At 43.6% G+C, this 24,512-nt stretch overlaps 1 protein-coding gene across 1 annotated transcript in view; it reads right to left on the bottom strand.

The window, feature by feature from the left end:
* ADAMTSL3 (ADAMTS like 3) overlaps window positions 1-24,512 on the bottom strand; it is a 333,594-nt gene that overhangs the window by 80,315 nt on the left and 228,767 nt on the right. Inside the window, exons 17-19 of the mRNA XM_040642874.1 lie at window positions 18,102-18,231; window positions 6,932-7,124; window positions 6,670-6,849 (exon numbers count right to left, since the gene is read on the bottom strand). Coding sequence (XP_040498808.1) covers window positions 6,670-6,849; window positions 6,932-7,124; window positions 18,102-18,231 — 503 coding nt within the window. The remainder of the gene's footprint in view (window positions 1-6,669; window positions 6,850-6,931; window positions 7,125-18,101; window positions 18,232-24,512) is intronic.

Genomic DNA, 24,512 nt, shown 5'->3' with positions numbered 1-24,512 from the left:
ACACCCTGTGCTCCATGCAATACGTGCCCTCCTAAATAGCCATCACCATCCTATCCCAATCCCCCAACCCCTCCCCTCTGAAGCCCTCAGTTTGTTTCCCAGAGTCCATAGTCTCTCACAGTCATGCTTTCCAATCTTCTTAAGGCCACAGTGGGCCTGCATGATCTTCCTCGTACTCAACCTCAGCCCAGGACCCAGCGTTCTCTCTCGGCATCACCAACAGGTCTCAGACCCTGAGATGGAAATGCACCATTGACTTCGGTGTTCCCCAGCTCTTGGCCTGCTCTTACCTTCTTTCTATCAGCCTAGCTGTTAAGCTTACAGCTTCTGCACGGTTTCCGTTACGGTGCACGGTTTGGCCTCACCCACACATATCACTTGCGTTAAAGTGGCTATCTGTGTTTCCTTTCCTTTGGCAATCCTAATTGCTCCATTTTCTGTGTTTTTTTTTTTTACTTGAAGTGGAGCTGACATACAATATTATATTCATTTCAGGTGCACAACAGAGTGATCAGACAGCTCTACATACATCACTGAATGCCCCGCGATACGTGCCGTCACCTTCTGCCGCCACACAAAGTCATTACAAGATTACTGATGCTATTCCCTGTGCCATGCTTTTCATCCCTGTGACTTATTTACTTTGTAACTGGAAGTTTGTGGCTCTTTGACCCCTTCACCGTGAGGGACCGGGGGATATTCCACAACCAGGCCGCCATTGTGATTTTGCTTCACTGGAAGCCTCCTGCTTTCAAAGAAACTGCTAGGGACAACATATGCTCGTTTATCACGGTATTCATTTTCCTATAGCTTCAACTACCGCTTAAATGCTGACACTTCCCAAAATTAACTTGAGTGCAGGTCTCTCCCGAGCTGCAACTCCTTACTGATGCCTTGATAGGCCCTCCAACTACACACACCTCAAAACAGACTCATTTCCCTCCCTTTCAAGTCACCTCCCAAATGTGTGTTTCCTTCCCCAATTCATTTTAAAATCATTGCCAGCCCTAGCCACTGAACACACCCCTCTTTTTTGCTTCTTTCTTACCAGTTCAGTCACCAAATCTGCCCGCGACATCTATGCTAGCCATCGCCCACCTCTGTCTACCCTTCTCTACCCAACTGCTTCTTTATTCTCCTTGGTTTTATTCCAACGTCCTCTACAAAGCTCTCCCGGGCTCTTGTTCCTTCCCCCCCCGCCAACGCGCCGTTCACACCGCAGCCAGAACCGTGTGCCTAAAAACGCTACATTTCACTTCCCTACTCACAAGCCTTCCTCGGTGTCCTCGGCCACTGGAGGGACAAGCCCAACATCTGAGGTCCTTCCCAGTCTGACTGCAATGTCTCCTCTCCGCCTTGTCTTCCGCTTCTCTACTGCGTCCGCATCTCCAGCCGCGGGAGACCAGCTACCCCGCCACCTGGGCCTCCGCATGCACTCCTGTCACTGCCTGGACACCCTTGGTCTCGTTTCCCCCCAGCCTGCACTCGACCTTGAAGAGCCAACTCCACGGCTGCGTCTTCTGTCACACTTCCCTGGCACCCATGCAGACATGAGGTCTCCCCTCAATTTCCACGCAGTTCTGTAGATGGGGAGACTTTTATTGGGCTTGTTACATAATTTTTTGTGTCCACTTCATTAACCTGTGAGCTCACAGAACACCACATTCTTGGCTGACTCAGGTCCTCAGGGCCCCGGGTCGTCAACACAGCAGTGTTCGGGCAATGTGTGCTGGTGACATGATGGAACATGCGGGGCTGTGACAACAAGCGTGTTCAGTTTAGAAGAAACTTTTAGAAGTCTCTGTATTTTAGTCAACAAGTGTCTACCAAGCACCAAGTGGGATACAGACATGCAGAGGTGGTCCTTCCCCTCTGGCAGCTATAATCTAGTCAAGAAAATAAGGCATATTCATATGTGTGCGTGTGTGTGTGTGTGTGTATTATTTAAAATAAGTGGAAACAGAGAGAAGTGCATGGACTTGAAGGCACTGGGTATATTTCAAGTGGGTCAAAATATAAGAATAAACCGTCATCTGGAGTCTAAAAAGACATTATTATTCAAGTACAAGAGTGGACAACTATGAAATTATTAATATTAAGAAACTCATAAGTAATACGACATAATAAAAAGTAAACGGAAGATTTTAGAATAAACCCAGGAGAGCTGGAATACTCTTTTATTCGTGGGAGGAATCCCTAATGCATTTGGATCAATCCTAGCTTTACCAACCACCAGTTATGAAGATAAAAATAAAAATAAAAAACACATTAGAGAAGCCCAACCAAGGTTCTTAGACTTTGTGAAAAGGAGTCCAGACACTGGAACTTCTTGAGATCATTTCCATCGTAAGTAACCATCAATAAGCTGAAACTGTCTTATCAATAGGATTGTGTGAGTGTGTGTGTGAGTGTGTGTGTGTGTGTGTGTGTGTGTGTGTGTGTGTGTAACCCTTTCGTGCAGTGGTGTGCTGGTAAACTCTTCACAAGTTCTTGAGGAATGAGCACTAATTATAATATCTGCCAACTTCTGTGGTGTGAATGCTCGCATCATGCCTGATTTCAAGCTATCAACCTGACATCACTGAGCACAAGGTAGGAGATCACATTTGGTTCTTGCCAACTGGTTCGGATGGGTTCCCACACACTGTTATTTTCATACGTCATAATTAGTAAGCCTATTGAAAATTAGAATACCATATTTATAAATCTATGTGTCCAGGACATATCTTGAGCTGTTCTTTGTAAAAATTTCTCATTAAAGAGATCATCTCATTCTACTTAGCATATGGATATATTTCAAGAATTGAAGGTGTCAGAAACTGAACAGGTGTCAGAAACTGAACACAGGAGCTGAAGAAGTCAGAGGCGATCACGAGTGTTGGAAAGATGGTGAAGTACTGACAGAGACAGGGAGTGAGGTGGGAGCCGGTTGGGAATGAAGAGGTTGTCTCTTTGCTTTCCCAGGATGAAGACACATCCTATTTGGAGAGCTGGGGGCACTGTGTTGAACAGAAGGTTAAAAACTGTTCGTGGAGATAGAGAATTATCTATAGGAGTCAGAGAAGAGGCCAGGACACAGAATCAGCTATGGAGGAAAAATGCAGTGACACACATCAAATATCTGGTTGAATATTCGGCTTTTTGGGGATCTGGAAAAAGACAAACCAGTCGACAAGATGTAGTTAAGTGAACAGGAAAAATAAAAAACACCAAGAAACATCATGAAGGAGAATGATGAAGGTAGACAAAATGGTTAAATATGCCATCAAAGGACAGAGAGTAAAGAATGAGGAATGATTTTACTGGATTTCCGTCAAGAAATGGGCCCACAAAACAGGCTGCAAGGGGTCCTTGGATCACAGAAATCCACCATTTGGGAAGACTGCCCCATAGATGAGTCAATGCTCCCTTCTTAGAACTTGAAATGCAGTGTAAGACTCAAAGGCTTCTTCTTGCCTCAAACTTAGTTCAGATCTAAAAACTAACGAGCCAAAGAATGAACAAAGCCCAAACATGCCATGAATAGAGCTAGTGTCGGGAAAGGGGACTATTCCAGCTGCAGGCTGAGAGGTCTGGCACGGCTCCTCAGCCTCTCTGTGTGCAGGGTTGGTGGCCAGCTCCAATGTAGAGAGGCCTTATCCAGAACCACAAGACGGAGGGCTGCCCCCAAGTGAGCCAGTCTGTGGCAGAAGGACCAGTCTGGCAGAAACCTTTGGAGAGGGTGGCAGTTTGGCATCAGAGCCTCTGCCAAAACAAAGCAACTCTGCAACGAAAGGAAATTTCAGCTAACAGGGGAAAAGCTGAACCCAGTAGGAAACCCAACGTGTGTGCTGACTGACCCCCGAGACTGGATGTTAGCGTTGGGTTTCAAAGGCTGCGGCTGGCTCTGCATTCCCGGGCCTGAGTGCACTCCCACCCCGTCCGCACGGAGGTTTTCTAGAGATGCAGCTTTGGCTGGGAGGGGGAAGATGTCTTGCCCGTGCTGGGCTGATCGCTGGGGGTGACCACCAGGTCGCTCTTGTCCCGCCCAGCGGTTGCCTAGGAACCCGACTCGCCTGAGGTCTAACCCAGCTCACGTGGGTAACCTTCTCTTCTGTCTCCTCTCATTTCTCCTGGCAAAAAGCCTTCTTCTTCTTTTTTTTTTTAAGATTTGTTTATTTATTTTAGGGAGCGAGAGAGCACGAGTGGAAGGGGGTGAGGGAGAGAGAGAATCTCAAGCAGACTCCCCACTGAGCACAGAGTCCGATGCGGGGCTCGATCTCAAGACCCTGAAATCATGACCTGAGCCGAAACTGAGAGTCAGATGCTTAACCAATGGAGCCACCCAGGCACCTCCCCTCCCCCTGCCCCTGCAAAAATGCTCCTAACAAATGATTTGTTTGTCCTTGTTAGCAGGCTTGAGCTTTTCTAAAGATCATCACTTCAACAACACGTTGCATTTCCCCTGACTTTGCAAAGAATTTTGGGTAAGAATATTTACCTGTTCAGAGCTTGGGAGAGCTCCAGGACCTGTCAGCGATCTCATGGCCACTGGCCACAAGGACACTCTAAGCCAGACAGGAAAACCGTGCCCCTACTCAGGAAGTAGCTCCCCATTGAAATGCAATAAAAATTCGGGACATTGTGAGTTAAAGCTGGGAAATACTACATGATTTTAGGGGATGAAAGATTTCACAGAAGAGGGGAGCTCAGACCTGGATCCAGGACTTGAGAGCAAGGACAAGAGCGAAGACACAAAGGCAAGCTTGGGCGGACGTGGTTGACAGTGTTACTTTGATGATACGTGGCCAGCAAGTGCGACTTTGCTGTTCACAGAAAGAAAGGACGGGAGGGGAGCACCACCAGTCTCTACTCTAAAGGGGCCAGTGAGAAGAGTGTGTTCCAGAAGATGGAACTGTGAAGGCCTGTTTGTTCTTAGGGAAAAGGAGAAAAGACAGAAGCAGAATGCCGTGTTTCAGAGCATGTGAGGGGTTCTAGGGTATTCCCTGGCTGCCTGGTTTCTCCGTGACCCCTGCTCATTTCCTGTCCTTCCCTTCCTGCCGTTTCCCCTGAGGTCAGGGCAGCCCTTGCTCAGAGAAATCATTTCCCAGAGCTGTTCCGACCTTGGATACACACTTACGGGCTGAGAACCCTCACAAGGACAAGGGGCAGGTAGGGAAATGCTTCTCGAATGATGATGTGCTTTACAACACCTGGAGAGCTTGCTAAAATGCAGATTCTGATCCTTTAGGTCTGGGCTGGGGGGACTTGAGAGTTCTCATTTCTTATGAGCTCCCAGCTTGTAAAGAGATGCCCATTTGCTTGGTCCCTGTGGTGCACTCAGTGTAGCAAGGAGATAAAGCACCACAACGCTAAGCGTTCTCTCCACGACAGCCTGGGCCTCCCCTCCCTGCAGTTCTGTCCCTAACCTCATGGAGAAGGTAACCGGAACCTTCACCTCCACTATCGGGGGAGTGGCAGGACCTCACTCTCGGGGCTTAGCTGGGTGACTGGAATAAATATTGCCTCCCCACTAGCCTACCTAGATACCCTCCTGTCTAACACCTTTGCCCATTTCCCCCCGCCTGACCCAGTCTCAAAGGAATGCTTCTGCCCTGGGGCTTCCAATGTCCCTTATACACAAAGCAGGGGGAATAGAGCAAACGAGCTTTTGCAGATGAAGACCCCCAGGGCAGTTTTCTACCTGTCCTTCCCCATCCCAAGCCTGAGAAAGATGCCTCACCTGTAACAGGCACACCTCTCAGTCCGGCCCTGACTGTAGGAGGAAACAATTCTCCTGTCCCTCACGTCACTGGCCACAGGCACGGGCTCTGGTTCCTTGGGAGCTGGACAGACCCTGGGAAGATGGGTTCATTGCTTGGGCATTTTCTGAGGGTTTAGGGAAGCATTTGTTGACTCTCAGTGGCCTGCATGAGGCCAACGACCAGTAGCGTGTCAATTAAGATAGATTTTGAATACTAGCTCTTAACTGAGCTAGGCAATTAAAACAAGAAAAATATAAAACTGGAGAACATGCAGGCAGAAGTCCTATCAATCCAACCTGTGCCAGGAGCATGTGCATTTGTCCCTGGGAGGATCACAAGGTGTGATCCACTGTGCTGGGTGTTTCTGTCCTAATATCTCATGCTATCCTCCCAGCAACTGCTGCATTTAAATAAAGGAAAATGGGGCTCTGGCAGCTTAAGTATGTTGAACCCGGTTTCTAGGCAATAGAGCCGGAAATCCACCGTGGGTGTGTTTGGCACAAAAATGCTTTTGTCTGAAAGACATGAGAGTACGCCCTTTGTACTAACCTCGAATCACACACACCTGGGCTTGAATCCTGGCTCTACCCTTGGGAAAGTCGCAAGTCCTCATCGATAGACACGGACGTGACTTTGGCTTCAGGCGCCCTCGTAGGATTGTAGGATGAGATGAGCCTAATGGGGTTTGACTGTGCCCAGCACTGAACGCTGGACTCAGGGAAGTTCAGCAAAGCCAGCGACTGCCCTTTCCTATTTGTCGAGATGATTTCTGATGTCGGCCTGCCTCTCTACCTCCACTGGAGGCCCCAGGTTACATACCCCAACCACATGCTTCCGGGTCATCTTGTGGAGGCAAGACTCTAGAGTCTGAAGCAAAGAAGGGGCAAAAAAGAGGAGGGATGGCGAAGTGGGGAGTGGCCCTTACCTTCGACCAGTCTCCCACGGTGATATGCGGAGGGCAGTCTGTTCTGGCACAGGACTTATGGGAAGATGCCTTGGGTCCTTGGCACAATTCATCGGACAGATTCAAAAAGCTGCCATCCGTTAACAGCTGCCGACAGGTGACTCTTCGATTGTGAGTTCCCCCACCGCAGGTCCTGGAACACTGAGCAGATGGAAGGAGGGGGAGTTAGGGCTCTTGCAGCCACAGGTACGGCGGGCGAGGGGGCCCCAGGCTGCCATATTACCTGCTGCCACTCTTCAACGTGCCAGCTAGGAGGGCAATCAAACTGGCTGCACGCTTGTAAGGCATGCGGCTTTTCGTCTCCACATTCCTCGGCGGGCGCCGGGGACTCCCCGGGGTGCAGGCAGTACACCTCTCGGGTCTGGATTCCCACTCCGCAGGTAGCTGAGCAGGGGCCCCAAGAGCCCGTGTGCCACCTGCATCAAACACAACAGGGGAAGTCGAAGTGTCCGGTGAGACCACGTGCAATGGTCACACAAACACGATTTCAAGTTCTCGGGACGTCCGGACTTCACGCTCCACGTGCGGACCCCAGAGCCACAGCGTCCCCACCGCCAGATGCGATTAAAATACAGAAACGTAATGTTTGAAGGCCAGAAATATCGGGAAAGTGTTTAAAGGTTTTACCCATTTGGGAAAGCCCAGAGCACAAAAGCAGCAGATTTCTCCCCATTCTAGCATACCACCTATCCATAATAAAAGCTTGGGTTTTGTTTTGAATAGAGCCCCAAGGCAAGCATGATTTATATGGGTGTCAAAAGAAATTTTAAATGCTTAAAAGCACACTTCAGGAAATTTTTGGGGCACCTGGATTCATTATTTGGAATATCCCTAAGAAAATTCTCCTCTGTTAGGATTGGATTTGCAACACATATATAATGTGATTCCTTTCCAATAAGATCTTGGAAAAATCAGGTTTTCTCATGAAACATCTGTGAAAATGAAAAACCAGGGCAGCTGCTTTTGATACATATTTCCAAACCGCATTCAAGGAAGATTCTCTCAATTCACACTCCCAATAGAAGCATGTGAGAGTGCCTGGCTTCCTGCACCCATACCAACGCTGAACCATATCTCTCCCCTCTGATGGGCGAAAAGCTGTACATTATATAATGTTATCTTAATTTGAAGATATTTAATTATTAGTGAACATGGATTTTTAACTAGTTACTGTAGACCTATATCACAAGGAAACAATTTCAAAATGCTTAAAATTGACATAAAAGGATGTTTGTTCCAAGGTAGTTTGTAATAGCAAAATAAATTAAGTTTTACAAAATGGAAGGAAACAATCTAAATGTTCTACAATAAAGGATAAAATAAATAACTGTATACTCATACAGCACCATGCTAGCAGCCAAATAACTGTATACTCATACAGCACCATGCTAGCAGCCATTAGAAAAGGAGAAGTATACTTACTGACATAGAAACAAATTTATGATATGTTTTTATTAGGAAACAGATTAAAAAATACCTTATAATATTGTTTTATGACTTTATAAATGCAGAAAAAAGTCTATATAATCATACATCCAAATGTTAACAGCGATGGTCTCTAAGTGATAGGATTTTTATTTTCTTCATTCTGGCCAGTATTTTCACATGATTTTTCTTAAAATAAACATTTATTATTAGAAAAAGTAAGTTGGTTCTTTGGGGAAAAAATAGTGTTAATCTAAAGGGGACTTTCAGCTTTTCTAATTTCTAATTTTCCATAATAAAAATGTTTTACTCGAGGAAATAAGAGGATAAATAAAAAATGAAAAATATTTGAGACAAATACAATGGGACAAAAATATTAAAATTTTTACTTGTGAAGACAAAAGTTCACAATGAAGATATCATAATCGTACAAGACTGAAGACTGAATAAAAAGCATAAATATGTATGAAATACAGCTCTTAGATATAAGAAAAATGGAAGGATAAGTAATAAAAATTTTTAAAGGCTATAAAATACTACTCTAAGCCCCTGATATATCAAGAAGGCAAACCTTCATAAGAACATATTAGCACCTGGGTGGCTCAGTTGGTAAAGCAGCTGACTCTCGAACTTGTTTAGGTCATGATCTCAGGGTCATGGGGTGAAGCCCCACTTCAGGCTCCGCAGTCAATGGGGATTCTCTCGTTCCCTCTCCCTCAGTCTCTGTCTCTCCCTGCTCCTGTGTTTTCTCTCAAACAAATAAATATTTAAAAAGATAAATAATAATAAAATCTTATGATAAAAAAATACATAGAAAACTAAATAACACACTTGAAAACCTTGCTTAAGTAAATAACTTTTCAGGAAATTACAAAAAGTTCTATTCAAGAAAGGGACTAGATTCTATTAACTTTGCGGTTGAGTTCCTACATATTTTCAAGAAGCAGGTGAATTCCCATGCCATTTTAGAAATTTCAAAGTGAAAAAGAAGATTAAAATATTTTAATGCATCATGAAGCTAGGAAAAACCTTGAGCACAAAATCTGACAAATATATATAAAATTTTTTTACATGTAATTATATAGTCCAAATCATAAATCCTAAGTAAAACAGAACCAAGTTAATCAAAAGATTAAAATACTACATAGTACATGCTATGGCCTGAAGGGTTGTATCCCTTCCCAAATTATTCTGTTGAAGTCCTAATCTCCAGTGTGATAATATATTTGGAGACTGGGACTTTAGGAAGTAATTGGGTTTAGATAAGGTCATGAAGGTGGTCATGAAGTCATCTCTTTGAATATTACCTCTGGGTTTTTTTTTTTTTTCTTCAGCTTCATTTAGATATATTTTATACCCTCTCAATATTTTCTATCTCTTACCTCTAGTGTGTATTTAACATACCTCATTTGCTCTCTGTGCTTTATTCTGGATAATTTCTTCAGATCTCTCTTCCAGTTCACTTGTTCACCCCAGTCCATAACTTTGAAGTTTCGATGATTATGTTTTTAACCTATAGATATTCTATTAGGTTAAACCAGATGAAATTACGAGTATGGGACCTTTTTGATTAATAAAATTGGAAACTTCATATAGTGCAACCTAAAATTTGGTTCTTAAAAAAATTTCTAGATATTTTTGATAGTTTGTTATTCCTAGGTTTTCAATTTTCTGCCTTATACCTTAAATATTTTATTTTATTTTTAAAAAAGATTTTATTTATTTATTTGACAGAGACAGAGTACAAGGAAAGGGAGGAGCAGGGGGAGCAGAGAGCCCGACTCGGGGCTCGATCCCAGGACCCTGGGATCATGACCTGAGCTGAAGGCAGAGGCTTAACCGACTGAACCACCCAGGTGCCCCATCTTTAAATATTTTAAACAAACTTACTTTATATTCCTACTTGATAATTCCACTATCTAAGACCCTGTATATCTGATTCAGGTTTTCTCCCCCACTAATTCTCACACACTGTTTCTCCATGAATTATTTTTTAAAATTTTTTTGGTTGTCAGCTCACTAATTAGGTCTTTGTGGGAATTTTAAGTGTGGAGGAGAAGACACATTGTTCCACAAAGGGTGTGCATTAACTCTTGTCAAGAGCAATGTGAATTAATTTTTCAGATCGCACAGAGTGAACATGAACCTCATTCCTACATAAAGGGCGATTTGTGGTTTTTAAGTTCTCAGAGGAGTCCTTTTTTTTTCTTTGTGTACAGGTTACTTTTATTTTTATTTTTTTAAATAATTTTTTATTATATTATGTTAGTCACCATACATATCCTTAGTTTTTGATGTAGTGTTCCATCAGAGGAGTCTTACTTTAACCTACTTTACTGAGGTATGACTGATATGCAAACAGTTGTATATATTAAATGTATACAACTCAATGAGTTTGGGAATAAGTACACCTGTGAAACCATGAGCACCATCGAGGCTATAAACACATCCGTCCTCTCCCAAAGTCTCCCTCCATCCCTATTCTTATTCTTAACCTTTAGCATCATCATCATCATCATTATTCTTATTCTGGGTTAGGTAAGAACACCTAACATAAGACCTACTGCCTTAGCAAATTTGAAGTGTACAATAACACAGTATTGTTAGCTATAAGCATTATGCTGTAGAGTAGATCTCCAGAACTTACTCACTTCGCATAACTGTTAACTTTGCACACTGTGACCATCACCTCCCATTTCCCCTCCTCCCAGCCCCTGGCAGCCATCATTCTACTCTCTGCTTCTGTAAATTTAACTACTTTAGATTCCACATATAAGTGAGATCACACAGCATTTTTCTGTGTCTGGCTTCTCTCCCTTAGCATAGCGCAGGGGAGGATTTTTAATTCCTTCCACTCAGAGGCAAAGCCAAGACAGATAATTTTCCTTGAGATCTGCCTTTTTGGGGTGGGTTTTTTTTCCCCCAATTTGTTTTTTCACTGAGGTAGATCCTGGCTTCATATGGGAATCTCCATTCCATTCCTTATTTCCTGGAGATCCAACAACTTGTCTGTTTCCAGGAAAAAAAAAAAAACCATTAAAGCCTAAGGTCTAGATTAGTGGGATTGGCAACTGTCCCCCATGGAAGCACTAACTTTAATACAAGGCTACCATGATAGATTCATGTTATAGCGTCTTTCTTTCTTTCATTCTTTCTTTGTTTCTGAGCATTTATCTTACTTTCTTACAAGCTTAGTTTTAACATCAAGTTGTTTTATACATATTTTATTCAGTGTTTTAGAATCTTTTAGTAGAAGGGTATTCAGTTTATCTAGTCCATCACTTGGCTAAAAATGGACATTCACATTCACATACTTAAAAATATTTTTTAGCAAGTTTAGCTCTAGGTTGGTCATGATTTCCCCAGAGTACTCTAAAGACATTACTTCTTTGCTTTTTGGGAACTTCAGTTGTTAAGAAGTTGTTAATAGTTGATATGTCTTTTAGGTCTTGTAGCTCTCAAGATTTTCTTATCATGTTTGACTTTCTGCAGCTTCGCTATTATGCATCTAAGTGAGATTTATTTTCATTTATTTTTCTTGATACTAGGAGCAGACATTTTTTCTTAAGTTTTAGTAAACAGTTTATTTAATATCTTGCTTCTCTGCCATTACCTCCATATTTCTTACTTTTCTTCTCTTTTCCCCAAATCTTCAACTTTCTGTGCTTTCATTCTTTTGACTTCTTCAGCACTACCTTCAAGGCAACAATTTTTTCTTCAATTGTCTGTAGTTTACTTATTTCTCACTGGCTTTTAAAATTTCCAAGTTGTGTAACTGGTTCTTTTTAAGACTCACCTATTGTGACTATATTTCTGCCTATGTCTATTTTATAATCTCCAGTTCTTAACCTGGATATCATTTACCAATTTATATCACCAAAATCTCAGTAATACTTACAGTCTTTTTCAGACTGTTCTTCTATTTTCATTTCATGGGGAATGAATCCAACTTTCAACTACTGACTCTGTTGACTATCTTCTTTAGTATTAGACTTCTTCATGTACTTTGGAGTTTCATTTTGCAGGCTCAATGTGGTTTCTCTCTCCCCACCTCCCTTTGTCCTTTTCTCTGACTCTTAGCCCTCCCTGTCTACAATGTTGTTTACTAATATCTAGCCCTCCAGCGTCTCCAGTCTAGAACCAAGTCTCATATGGACAGCATGGCACAAAAGCACTGTAAAGACACTGAGGATCCAATCCCTGAGCCAACATGTAATTTGGGGCTGTATCGCTGTGTCTGTTCTCGATCTCCCCAGGCAAGTAGCCTCATATATACAATGGCTTCAGGTTGTGATCAACAGCAGCTTTTTCCTGCTTCCATTTGCAGTGAATGTGGGTCCATTCTAATCAGTCAAAAGGAAGATATTCAGGTCCTACTCTCTATGGAACTGAACTCTCATGTGCCCTGACTGCTCTGGGGCCTCAAGCCCACAAGAACCACGGATCCACTCACCACTTCACATTTCCTTTCCTTTCTTGGCCCAGATAGTTCTTTTCATGATATTGCCCTGGGTATGCTGTTTTAATTTCCCTGCTCTTATACTGCATCTACCATTGATCTGTATTTGGAACAGAATGTGAAATTAAAACACCAGCTTAACTGGAAGCCTACTAATTAGTTAGATTGTAACTGATTATATCTAAATTTCCAGTAGCTTTTGAGGTGAGGGAAATCACCAACAATAGAAATACACATCATATTTTGATGATAATTGAGCTATATGGATAACTAATTAAAAGGATGTGGTTTCACTGTCAATTCAGCTTAAATATATAACTTATTTGGAGTGACTTCCGGATAATCATCTTTCAAGAAAGTATATAGCTAGAAGAATCCATTAGAGGCACAAGGGACTGGAAATGAAACCACTGTGATTCAAGAAATGGGGAACCGTTTCTTCTTAACAGACAAAAGACTAATACAGAATTTTTAAAATTCAAGAATTGGGTAACAAGTAGGTAGAGAAACACATCACTCCTGCCTCTTGCTTTCTGACTTCCCTCCCTAGCAGTGCTGACTGCTGTCAGAGAAGAAAGCTCTCCTCAGACGAGTGGGACCATTATGTAACCCTGCATGTTTCTACAAGCTGCTGGCTCTCTCCTGGAAAAAGCAAACTCCATAAATAGCAGACACTCAGCAGTTATAGCATAGAGCAGGGGGAGTAACCCCATAAGAGCAAATAAACATACAACACCCCACCTTGGAGAGTCCAGGCTAATACATCAAATGCATTTGCCTTTGGGTAAATAAAGATCCACTGACTGTCCAACCCAATCTCAGTGGTAAGTTTCACCCTGGGGTGATATTTTACTGCTATTGCCCTTGGAGTCAGTAAATATTTGTGTGGAAAATATTATGCAACACCCTGTTCCTGTTATTCCTACACCACTGTTTCTAGAACCTAAAACATTTTTGTAAACTTACCTTTACTTTGGCACCAACCCTTTGTCTCTGCTGGGTTTTTTCCAACATAACTCTCAACCTTCTAAAAGTTTATTAAATTTGCAATTTTGAAACGAGGAAGAGTATTTCCCTTCACATAAAAACAGACTCTTAATTTTGCAAAGTGGCCAAGACGTATTGTGCTTTATTATTCCTAGCTTGGAAAGAAGCTCTGTGGGCAAGACAGTGCTGGAGAAGATAGTGTGCAATCATTCTTGCTGAGGCCCAGCGATGAGGGGATGGGGACGCTGCTGCACACAGGACAGGTCAGCACACTTCTCTCAGTAGCCTTAAGAAACAGGGTCCAGACTTGCTACTAAAACGTGCTCCAGTTTGGTGAGCAAAGGAAGGGCAGCACTGCAGACTAAACGCAACCCTGCCATGCCCTCCTTGGAAGGTCAATAGAAGGCTGTTGTTCTTAAAACTAAAATGAACTCTGAGCATTTGCAACTACTCATGAATAGACAGGAGGATCCCCGCAGAAAGACTGGGCACAGTTCTGAAGATGTGAGTAAAAAAATGCAACTTGAAAGCACCCTCAATAGCAAAAGGCTGGAGTTGATAGGAACTTGCTGGCCACAAAGTACAGCATCTTCCATCATTACTCAGATGAAGAAGCTGGACCCAGAGGGCTAAGGCACCTGTCTGAAATTCCTGGAGGGGGTGGAGCTGGGGCACCACCCCATGCCCCCAACCTGCTCCCAGTCCTCTCTCAACTATAAAGAGATCCCCTCTATCAAGGGTCTTAGCATAGGGTCCTAAGTGATCACTTTCCTGGGAGAGATTTAACTTGTTTTATGGTAGAAAAGGGCTCCAGACAGCGGGCATGGTATGTGCAAAGGCCTGAGGCATGAATGAACATGGGAGTGGGTCACAGTGAAAATTTACCATGGCTGCTGAGGATGTTCTCGGGGCGTTGTGCCTGTGTGCGCGCGTGTGCGTGTGTGCAAGCACGTGCATGTGCATGTGTTGAGGGTGGTAGTGACAGGAGATGTGGTCCAAGAACCTAAAAGCAGGGTCACAAAGGACCTTATAGGCTATTATGAATTATTTCCCCACAAAAGTTGTTGAAGCTCTGACTCCTAGTACCTGTAAATGTGATCTTATTTGGAAACAGGGTCTTTGCAGATGATGAATTTAGAGGAAGTCATTAGAATGGGCCCCAATCCAATATAAGTGGCATCCTTATAAAAAGTAGACATTTGGACAAAGAGACAAACAAGAGGAAGGCAATATGGAAGCCTGGGGAGAACAGCATCCACGAGCCGAGGAGCGCCTACCAACGAACAGCATCCACGAGCCGAGGAGCGCCTACCAACGAACAGCATCCACGAGCCGAGGAGCGCCTACCAACGAACAGCATCCACGAGCCGAGGAGCGCCTACCAACGAACAGCATCCACGAGCCGAGGAGCGCCTACCAACGAACAGCATCCACGAGCCGAGGAGCGCCTACCAACAGCTGCGAGAGAGCCCTGCACCAGGTCCTCCCTCCCAGCCTTAGGAAGAGCCAACCCTTCCAGCCCCTTGATTGCAGACCCTCCAGCCTCCAGAACGGAGACAAAAACTTCTGTTGTTTAAGCCACCTCGTCTACGGCACTTTGTGACAGCAGCCCCAAGAAACCCACACACACGCTGCACTAAAGAACATGGACCGTGATCCACAGTACGGGAAGTTACCGGAGGGTTTTATGTGGGAGCTTCACATGGTCACTGCAATTTAGAAAGATCTCTGAAGGTCACACTTGTGCACATGGATCAGAGCAGGAAACACAAGAGGCGGGAACTACTGAAACAGTTCATGCAAAATGCCTCTCCATGAGGGCGGCAGCGGTTACGAACGGCTGGGGCAGATTGCTCAGAGGTTGAGAGAGAAAGCATCACAAAACGTGTCCATGTCATCAGAGGAGAAGTGAATCCAGAAAAAGCCACTTAATGCAAAGCCACTTGAGGAAGGGACTCAAATTCTATGATAAACAATAGCGGGGAAATGTATGATCTGGACTTCACCTTAAAAAATTAAACTAAAAAATTATGAAATCAAATTATTTATCTAACCCTGAACATAATGTAGGTAGTCATTGCAACTGAGTGTGCTCATTCTTAGAATGAAGAAAGAATGGATTGTTTTGTATTTTCTCTCTTTTTTTTTTCTGAAAAAATTATATTATGACCCGCTACGACTGTCTTCACTTTCAGAGGAAGATCAGAACAGGGTTGTTTTTGCAAAAGCAAAACCAAGTTTCACCATTGTCCTCAGTGCCCTGCTGTGCAAATCCCTCTCATTTGAAGCATGCTTTGTGTTGGCACCTGTGTCCATTTTCTGTTTAATTGTCCACCTGTGCCCATGTCCCCATTTGTCAATGACTTGGGCTAGAAAGAAAAGACACAACTAGGTGAAGACCAGCTTTCTGTTGATACGGAATAAGATCTGAAGCTAGAAATAAAGCACACTCCAAATTTAGGGGTGACAGTTTCTTCTTTTCACTCTTCTTTGTTGATGGCTACAGAACTGCATGCTTAGCCAAACTGTAGTCACCATTTAGGGTTTGTATAAATTTCAAATCATTTTGTTTATAGTCTTTTTTCCAGAAAGAGAGTGCTGGCTGTTGTCGAGAAAGGGGAGGTGGTGCATGATTCCAGCTTTGTGGGAAAACGTGTTGGGAGAGTAAACTATGTGTCTTCCACTCGCTGTGTTTCCCCTTGTCCCTCACCCAGGTTTGGACAGGTGGCCATCTGCTCCCATCTACAAAGCCACAGGGGCGGGATGCGTCCGGAAGGAAAACAGAATCCCCTGGCTTTTCCAAAAATATCTGAGTCAGTGTTTCCAGTATTAGAATAAGAAACGATTGAGAAACCCAGATAAGTAATTTGGATTACGAGGGCTTGCTTGTACCCTTAACAGAAGTGCCACTTCTCCAAAGATAAAAGGGACACACCAACTAGATACACACTCAGCATTACACCCATACGATCGATGCTCTTGGAAAGCTCCGGACACACCTGACAAAACAGGCATCCTAAGCAGGGGTTAGACCGAAGCTCCCTGAAAGCCCTCCTGTATGTCTCTTCTGCAATCTTGGATCATTCCGGAATGCAGTAAGCATTGGGGGGGGGGAGGGGCAAGTGGGGCAGGGAGCGAAGCAGAGTTCCCTGTGCTGTTTCTAGACCTAGGTCCTAACTGCTTCTCAGTTGGAGCACAGCCACGATGGCTCCAACACGAGTCAAGAAGCCCCTGGGATTTCCTTAGCCTACAACTGTCAGCAATATGGTCATGGATATAAAACACCATGCCTGCCTCATTGGACGGGTGGCTCTCACTACGGCGAAGCGCACATCGGAGCCGGTCTCCTCCAGAGACTGTGCTGGTTGAAGAAGCAGACTCAGAAGAAAAGGTCCCGTCTGCAGGATGGGGAGCGCAGACTCCTAGGGTGGACATGCTTATTCTCTCCCCACCCCCATATTCCTCAGACCAGCAGGGCAGGGGTTTTTACACCACAGCCAACACACTTCACGGAATCAAAATCAGAAGGGTCAAGAGAATTCCAGAACCAAACTTATTTCCTGGTTAAACATAAAATACACCTGTCCTTACTCCAGTATGACCAGAGGGACACAATCATCTTTCTCAGTCACTTAGGTTCCCAGATGTCGCAAACTTGACTTTAGGGAATAAAGGTACCTCATTAGATGGACGATATGATTACCAAGAGGCAGTTAAGAGATTCTGGCAAAGAGGGAGGGGAGTGGACTGAGAATGAGTGCTGTATTTTTGGCAACTGAATCGTGATGGAAGCGTGATCCAAACAACAAAGGTAAAGGAGTAAAGAAGGAAAAAACTGGCGGTTGGATTCTGGAAGTTCTTATGTTAGAAACCAATGATGCTGAGCCATGCCCTCTGCAGCCAGCAATGTCCAGGGATAGAGGAACACAGGGAAAATCTACCTCCCTTCTGATAAAATTCCCCAGGATCTCATAAGGACTTAAGCAAGGAAGCAGATGAACTTTTAGGGTCAACCTTTCAGATCAAGGAGACCAAAAACTAGTCGACCTCATCTATTCATGGAGGCCTGTAACACTGCACCCCTCACTCTGAGATCTAAGGCAAGTCAGTGGGAAGGGTGATAATACACAGTGTACAGGTAACAAGTAGGAGATCTGCTCAATCATTCAACAAATATGGACTGTGCACTGTGTATGGGTGCTAACTCTACTTTAGGTCGTGTGCTCTTTGATGTGGCCTGAGCCAAAGAAGCGCCCTTGAGGAGACAGAGAGGAGAAAGGGAACAGAACCGCAGGCCCCGTGGTTCTGCCGGCACAGACCAGCTGATGTTCATCCACAGGAGCTGGACTAACGGGGATTCCTGCTCAACACAGCGGTATCTGTGCGGAGAAGAGAGAACGCCGACCTAAGCCAAGTGATTTACCTTGGGTGGAGGCGTAAGCCTCTACGCACATGTGGGTGTCTCTGCAGGAGAGGGTGTGACCATCAGACACAGCATCCTGGGAGCACGAGACACACATACCTGGGTGGGCAAGGCTCCGTGTTGCAAGCCTGGCTCATTGCTGGAGGACGGTGGACCGTATCGCACAAGGTGTCACTGACTGTCTGCTGGGTCTGGGTGTGCAAGCACACTGCTATGGCTTCTTGATGGCCTGGAGGTTGGAGAGAGAAAAAAATGCAAATGACATAGAATAACTTACTGTGGGGGGAAAAATAGGGTCTCGGGATTTCTTAAGCCACTGCCCTTTGACTATACTGTTTGACTACAGGCTGATTTCAGGGTGCACATGGGAGCAAACAACTTTGCATTTTCCAAAGTCTTCCCATCTTTCATATTCTCTCAGTCACCTTTTAAACTCAGCCCCACTACCCTTCCCATGCAAATTCGCTCACTTTGAAACACAAAGAAGCACCCAACTCCCATCTACCTTCAGTCCTAGCTACATTCCAAATGCACTCAAAGTCCCCTCACCTGAGCCATCAAAGTGTTCCTCCCAAACATATACCATAGCTTCCCAAGGGGAATTTTCCTATCAGCTCCAAAAGAATAACATTTTTTCTATGTCACCGCACATGTGCTAATAACTTTGACGTACAACCCTTATTAAAACTTTCATTATGGTGTGAGTTGCTGTTCACTATTACTACAATTAGTAATATTTCCATTGCTAGCAAAAACAACAGCAATACCTCCCATTGGGAGAGTGCTCTGGCGTGTACAAAGTGCGTTCAACTGTACCATCTGGGCCCACAATAACCTTGTGAGGTCCAAAGAATGGTACCATCATCCACATTTTATTAATTTACTAATAAGGACACTGAGGTTTAGAGAGAAGTTAAGACAGCAAAAAAGGGGTAGATTCAAAACTAAAAATTAGATTTCCTATCTCCTAGGCCAGTGCTCTGTGTTCGTCCCTCAGGAATCCCAAAATGCAATACAGTCAACCCTCTTCCCAAAGCAGCGACTGCTTCTTGGGCAAATAGGAACACTTCCACAGGCTGATCTTTCCTTTGAGGCCAGACAGGTCTGTCTGGCCCCAAAGCCCACGTCTCAACCACGGTTCTTCGTCTATCGAGACAAAAAGAGTTATTGGAAAATCAGAACTGAACAAAATATAAATCAAACTCTTGATGAAAAAAAAATCACATAAAAATTGTAATAGCAACTTGACTCTGCTATTTGAAATATGCAAATGTATTCAGTTTCATGCAAGAATGTGTGTTCCATTATGTTGGAAGACTGTGGTTCTCTTTCCAAATGCCATGTTTCAATTCATCCGTTTTATGATACTTTACAGAATGCAGAATAGGCCAAAAGGATATATAAAATATACATCGGTGATGTTCAGTTCTCTCTGCTAAATTTTCTCCTGATTTCTTCAGTTGGATTCTTATGTTCCTGGCCATGGCGGGATGCAGTCTTCGATCTTCACCGATCTCCCGTGAAACTTTTTTTTTAAATAAACACTGGCTAACTTGAGATACCAAGGGGACACAGCTACAACCGAACCACCAGTTTCCATTTGCAAATATCAGGCTTCCTTACTGACTTCACAGGGGTACAGATGCTCATTTCTAGCAGGGCTACGTTTCTTTTTCATCAAAGTCCGGTTATCTTTCACATATATTTTAATTTCTAAGCAAAATTCTGTAGAAAATATACACCAAGACTATTTTGGAATGTTTTCTGGAGACGCAGTGGGTGGACCTTAAAGGTCTGGAGCCTTCTCATTTAACCATGTGGATGGAGTGCTACAACACTCACGAGAAATTTCTCTGTCTTAAAGCAAGCATACTCAAAGGAATGTAAAAAATTACTAGATGACTTAGGTCCCTTATTGAGGTAAAACGTATTTTCCAAAGACGCCATAACAATATCTTCCACCCCACATACTCGACCTATGAGATGACTTTAAAGCTTTTCACTTCAAGAGGCTTGATAACACTTTTATCTTCAAAAGTAGAAGTAAAAAATATAACTACGTTTATTTCATCTTATACTTAGCAAAACTTGGGTGATAACTGTGATGCATTTAGGAGCTATAAAATAAATGAGGCATTAAAATTTCAGTACCATTTTTCTGATCAATTCCTTTGGTAGCAGGAAGCAACGTCCCTCCATCCACAATTGACTTTGACAATGTCATAATAAGAGGGTCTTTGGGGGCAGAAATAATATTCAAAGCCTTCACCAAGAAATGAATTAACGATTAGAGGAGGAGGGGAAGGACTCAAAAAAGGGAAGCAGAGCCAATTAACGCATTTCCTTTTGTTGGTTTAGGGTTAGCGTGAGTTGGGTTCCTTGCACGCAAGTCTTGAGTAATTCAACATGCCAAATAACATCACACACACACACTCAATAAGAAATACCTGGAGCAATGAAGAACATCTAGTCAGAGAGCCTTTAAAGTGCTCTGTCCAGTATTTAATACATCAAGTTGTAAAATAAATACGAAAAAATAAGTTGAATAAGAAAAGTATGTTGATTTAATAACCAAAGAGCCTTGGGCCCTAGAAAGAGACATTAATATGCTCTTGAAGCACCAACAGAATATTAACAAAAACTGATCCTCTATTAGCCTATAAAGTGAACTGCAATAAGTTCCAAAAACCAGAAATCATGCAGGTCACGTTCTCTGACCACAACAGAGTCCAACTGTAAACAAATAATAAACAATTAAACCCTCAAGTCCAGCCATTAGAATTTTCCAAAAGTCATTCCCTATGTAACTGCTTGGTCAGAAAGAGTGAATGGCTCCCACATCATCTGTGGCCAGAAAAAAAGACAAGAGAGAGGCTTAAAGCGAACGGAGACCAAACAACTCGTAATAATAATTTCAATATTGTCATGAAATGGATGACTTTTTTCCCCCAAAAACCCTAATTTAGGGAAATTATTTGGAAATTAAGATTGTGAACACAACAATAAGCAGGGGTAGCTGGGGGCTTGAAAATAAAGTCAAAGATCCAGCCATGATGGTCTCCTCTCAAGAAGAGGTAGGAACCAGTGCTTTCAAACTTTTTAAACGGATCATATCCATGATATAAATTATTTCTTAAAAGATTTTATTTATTTGAGAGAGAGAGAGACAGAGGCAGCACACGAGCAGGGGGAGTGGGAGAGGGAGAAGCGAAATTTCCGCTGAGCAAGGAGCCTGATGCAGGGCTTGAACCCAGGACCCTGAGATCATGAACTGAGCCAAAGGCAGATGCTTAACCGACTGAGCCACCAAGGTTCCCCATGATATAAACTATTTAAGATTGTTGAAAGGTACGGAAAATTCCAATTCGTGTTGCAAATCTACTATAATCCTGATGATGACATCTATAAAGGGAAAAAAAACCATATCTCCTTCGCAGAGTGTGGCCTTATACAATGCTCTATTACAGATTCAAGCCCAGGGCCATATTGAAAAGAACAGTTAATCCATCGTCCTCTTGCTCAGCTGATAAGCCACTGTGAAGGAGAGGACGCTACTCTAAACTCCCAGGTCACGAAAAAGAGGGGAAGCATGACATGCTCTGGGTCTGGAGAAGTGCCAAAGAACAGCCTCATTCTTGGTGTTCAAATGCAAGTGTTACAGCGCTGCAAAGAGGTGAGTTCTTTTTAGCAACCAGTGGAGGACACAGCTGGTAAAGATTAAGGACTGTTGAAACCATTTGGCCGCATGAAGGGCATCATAAACATCTCTGGAGCCTGAGAGGAAGTGACCAATTATATCCGGAGTGGATGGAAGAAACTACAGCTAGACGCCTGTCATGACTCAAGGAGATCTGAAGAGAACAAAACAATGATTGCTAACCTTCCGTGTCGGGAACACATCTCCGTGGGGAGTACGCTAACGTGAGCCCACGGTGGGCCGATTCCGTTTTCCGTCCCATTTTCCCCTTTGTGGGAAGGCGTGCTTGGACTCCGCCACGTGAAACGAGGATACCCACAGGCAACTGCGTGCAGGCCAATACTAGCACATTGTAGTCAGCTGTGTAAGAAGAGACTGTGACACTGTGACCTCACATCTATGCATCCACTCCCCAAATCACTCACACACAAATATTCACACATGTACATGCACGCACACACACATGCGAAACAAGGAACTTCCTGCCATCAGGTATATAGACCCCGAGCCTCTCATACGCATCCTCCAGGCCTTTTCCCGGCCTATTTCAATTAGGAGCTGCCCCTTCCACTGCTGAAGACCCATCTCCACCACTGTGTGTTGGCTTTCACTCCTTTCCACCTTCCCAGGAAATCTGTTGATTATTTCGACTTTCGATTTCATTCCAGAGCTTCCTCACTTCTTTGTAAACGTACCCAAGCCACTCAGTCATTAAATAACACAACACACACACACACACACACACACACACACACACACACACACACACACGATGCCTTCTAGCCTCTTCCCTCTCTCTGTCTTCTTTACCACAGAAAAACTCTGCCCCAAAAATATCTATTCTTTTCATCTCCATATTGTCATCTGTCTCTCCTCTCTCCATCCTTTCAAATCTGACATCTGTATCCAACACTCCACTGGATGAAATCTTCAAGTCTTCAGTGGCCACCCATTCTCTTCCTGGAGATTCTCATTCATGCCCCAGGTTCAGTTCTCTCCATACACAGATGACTCATAAATGGTATTTCCAGCCTCGATCTTTGCACTTTGCCTCAGATTCACACACACCATGGCCTACTTAGCATCTCCATTTGGAAGTCCAAAGGCATGCTAAAGTCATTACATCCACAACGGAACCTGTGATTTCCTTGCGCCCAACAGGACCTCTGGTGAGCACTCATCATCTCAGAAAAGAATCCAGGACTCAGACGGGCCCCCTCATGCCCACTTGCCCCCTCTCCCCACAGACTTTCACCTTCTCCACATTTCTCCGAGTCATCTGCTGTCCTCCATCTCCAGCTTCCTTACCACTCAAGGCCAAGCCCTCACCTGGACAAAGCAACAGATTCTTAAGGGAGTCTCCCTTACATCTGTTCTTATCCCTTCCAAACCCTTTTCTACAATACTGCTGGACTCACCTTTTGGAAATAAACAAAAGTTTGATCATGTAACTCCCACTTTGATTCTCTGAATGGCTTCCCCTTGAGGTTGGGATAAAGAACCAAGTCAGCTTTGCCCGTAAGGCATTAATTAGGCCCTGCCTCCCTCTCTAGCATCAGCTCAGCATCTTCTGAGTACTCCAGCCGCACCTGCCTTCTTCATTCCCGGGATGGACCATGCACCTGCCACCTAAGGACTGTGTACCTGCTCTTCTTTCTGCGGGGAGTTCTCTCTGTGCCACCCCCTCCAGCCCCACTTTTGCTTAATTAATTCCTCATCTTTCAGACTTAAGTTCAAGTGTAACCGTTTTTAGGGAAGCTTCTTCTTACTTCCCTAATTAGGTCAAGTTCCTCCTATTATATGCCTTCATAGCACCATGAATCTCTTTTGCTATAACCAGCTGTGATTTACATGCATGTGTGTGATTATGTGATCAACGCATTTCCCCCACTGGATGTGAGTTCCAAAGGTAGGAACTACCAAGTCACTATCACCCAGCCCAGTGCCCACCACAAAGAAACACGCAATAAATACTTGTAGAATGTTGTTTTTGAACGAAACAACAGAGAGATTCCTGTTTCTGTCAGGACCGAGGCAAGGTTGGCATCGCCCACATTACTTACAATTGTTTTTACGATTCTAGATGATGCAATGAGATATAAAACTTACATAAGTTTGAAAGGGAAAAAAATGAAACTATCGTTAATCACAGATGATTATTTTACTTAGAGAATTCATTAGAATAGACTTGAAAATGAGTAGATTCTTTAAGGGGCTCAGCAATTTAATTAGATTTTTTAAAAGAGAAAAAAATGGCAGCATTATCAGAAGAACGCCTTATTATTAGTCTATGATAAAAATAATCATCCCACTAACTCTTGTTATAGACCACGTGCCAGGCACTGTGATTAAGCACTTCTCCAACATCGTCTTGTTAAATAAGCACATTCAATCCTTTCATTAACCCTTATGAAGTAGGTATGGCCCTTATTTTACAAAAATGAGCCTCTACAAACTTATGTAAGTGGCCCAAAGAGAGTGGCAGAGCTAGGGTTCAAAGTGGGGTCAGGCTTCAAAGTCCATGCATCTGCTATTAGCTTGCGCTGCTAGAAAATACCAAGATAAAAAGGAAAGGTCATAAGTGCAACAAATAACATAAAATACAAAGAAATATTCTGGTGAGGAAGGTTTAGGATGCAGTAAATTACAAAACCTTAGCAGAGGGTCTTGGAAAGGATGTCTGTGTGTACGGGCTCGCACACGCACGTGCACACGCAAGGCTGCACGCATACATATGTGCCCCCTAGAAGCTGGAGATGCAATATGTCTGCATTCTTCAAGCTTCTGGGAATTAAAAAAGAATTCTCTGTTGC

The sequence above is a fragment of the Ursus maritimus genome, unplaced genomic scaffold, assembly GCF_017311325.1.
Source record: "Ursus maritimus isolate PB19 unplaced genomic scaffold, ASM1731132v1 scaffold_27, whole genome shotgun sequence".
Lineage (NCBI taxonomy): Eukaryota > Metazoa > Chordata > Mammalia > Carnivora > Ursidae > Ursus > Ursus maritimus.
Note: the sequence above shows the minus strand (reverse complement) of the source record. Positions and strands in the feature narration are given on the sequence as shown.